The sequence below is a fragment of the Fulmarus glacialis genome, unplaced genomic scaffold (genome assembly GCF_000690835.1).
Source record: "Fulmarus glacialis isolate BGI_N327 unplaced genomic scaffold, ASM69083v1 scaffold1171, whole genome shotgun sequence".
NCBI classification, from domain to species: Eukaryota; Metazoa; Chordata; class Aves; order Procellariiformes; family Procellariidae; genus Fulmarus; species Fulmarus glacialis.
Genome location: NW_009190675.1, coordinates 33,147 through 35,276, shown reverse-complemented (window position 1 = coordinate 35,276; position 2,130 = coordinate 33,147). Strand labels below are relative to the sequence as shown.

General features: G+C 44.6%; 1 protein-coding gene across 1 annotated transcript in view; it reads left to right on the top strand.

Annotated features, from left to right (window-relative positions):
• Positions 1-1,446: 1,446 nt before the first annotated feature.
• Positions 1,447-2,130, top strand: part of KIAA1958 (KIAA1958 ortholog) — a gene marked incomplete at its 5' end in the record, with an annotated part of 2,090 nt that continues 1,406 nt past the window's right edge. Inside the window, 1 exon segment of the mRNA XM_009586083.1 lies at positions 1,447-1,619. Within this exon segment, the coding sequence (XP_009584378.1) occupies positions 1,447-1,619 (173 nt within the window).

The window sequence follows — 2,130 nt, the reverse complement described above, 5'->3', positions numbered from 1 at the left end:
AAAAATACTTGCAGCCTACCTTTCAGATGGAAAGAAGTCCTACTTTTGTCCACTGACTAGTTGTGGCGTACAGAAGGAAGAGCAGGTCCCTTCAGCTCACGAGACCTCTGCCCCTGGACGGGCTTGCATGGCAATGTGCATTTTTCAGATATGCCCTCTGCGTAGCATGCTTTTTTTTTCCAGCAATCTTTCTTGGAGTTTTCAGGAGGAGACCCTGGGCTATCAGGGGTCTGCAGACCACAGACTGAGGACTCCTGTTATAGGAATGTCCAGAGTTCAGAAGATCAAACAACATGCTTAGGTTGTTAGGCTGTGCATGGTGCATCTATTCAGCTTTCCAGCTTGTTTTGCCTGCAGTGGGTTCTTCAGTTGTGTTTATGCAGTTCCTTTACCTTTTATATACTATATTAACAGCAAAAGCTGCAACAATAGAAACCACTTTTTAAAATCACCTCTTCCTAGTGTGCAGAGTAACACCTCTGGGGCTGCAGTAACGGTCAGCTGTGGCTGCAGAATTGAAGGTTAGAATGAGAAATCCAACATCTCCCTCCTCTTGAGTGTACCACCTCTTCCCTTTTCCTGCTGTGCTGAGATGGTCGCCATGGGAATCACTAGCTCAGTGCATGGATGTTCAGAGCAACCTTTCACAGCTAACATGCATTGGGCTGCAAAATCCATTAGCTTCAGCCCTGTAAAAAGTAGACTTAAAGTGTAGTGGATATAATAAAATTATAGTGGTATCATAAAAATGTATTACTCTTTCATAAAGGATATTAAGTGTCTGAACATCTATAAAAAGGTTCTCCATCAATCCTCTACTTTCAGTTCCTGCCTGTGGGGCTGAGGCTCTTCTCTTAAAAAATGCACACTGCGTGTCTTCACATAGCTCATGGTATTTATCAAGATGCACCTGCCTTTGGTCCACTGAAGCAACAGGACTTGATTCTGTTGTGCCTAACAGGGAGTAGAAAGCGGGTATGAGTGGAAAATCCTACCTGGTTAGCATTGCCTGTCTAACTTGGACAGACACCCATGGTGGTGTGACACACCAGCAGCACAGTCAGGCTGTATAGGAACAGGACGAGTTTTTCCCCTGCTCCTGAGTCGACTAGCAAAGGAAAAACCTTTGCCTTTGTCATCCTCCTGGTGTTTCTGCAGCAAGGTAAAAGATGCCGTGTTACTCCTCCCTCTCTATTACTGGCTCTGCATGGCAGTACATTTTTAGCTCTGTGGCAACCTTAGGGTGACTTCATGTTGGTGCCCCTCCTGCCACATCTGAGTTTTCAGCGCACAAACTCATGGGAAATCATCAGGGAAGTGCTGTGTTTCATCTTTCTTAAATTCCTTACATTTTGTGAAAAACACCGAGTTGCTCTTAGCCAGAAATGGTGGCGGCATGTCACTAGAACAAGCTATTTTTATCCCCTTTCTTTATTTGTTTTCTAGCGTATTCAGCTAAGCTCAACAAGTTTCCCATCTTTAATTTTGATGACAACCTCAAGCACCTGTGTATCAGTGCTGTGAGCCCCACCACCACCAAGGCCACCCTCTATGCTCTCAACGTGTGGAGATACTGGTGCATGACCAAAGGACTCAGAGATTACACGGACATCACTAAGGTCAGAAAACTTAGCAAAATACTGTTTTTTCAGTGGTGGGAGCCAGCCCCCCTGGTCAAATGAAGTTATCATAAAGTTTGAAAAGAGATGGGATTTCAGCCTTCTTTACATCCTTGTGGTCTTGGGGACCTTCCAAGTTTCTCGTCATAAAGCTGTAACCTTTTCTAATTCACACCCTGTTGCCTTTATGGTTGAGCCAGTAGCTTGGAAACCCGGGGTGATACTAAAGATTTCCATGTACATAACACTTGTACACAACCTTGGCCTCACGGTGCTGTGTGACAAGATTTCCTGCTGTTACCCTCAGGACAAACTGTTTGCATGATCTCTGCTCCCAGAGCTACCCAATGCATTCAGAGCATTCGAGGACTTTTCTCCAAAAATGAACTCCCAGCAAAATCAGTGTACACACCAAAAATAAGGACCGTGGCTAAGGGCCAAAGTACAAAAAGCCCCACTCACATTTTTATAACTAAGTTTCTCTGTTAGGTTGATCTAAGACACTGGCAGG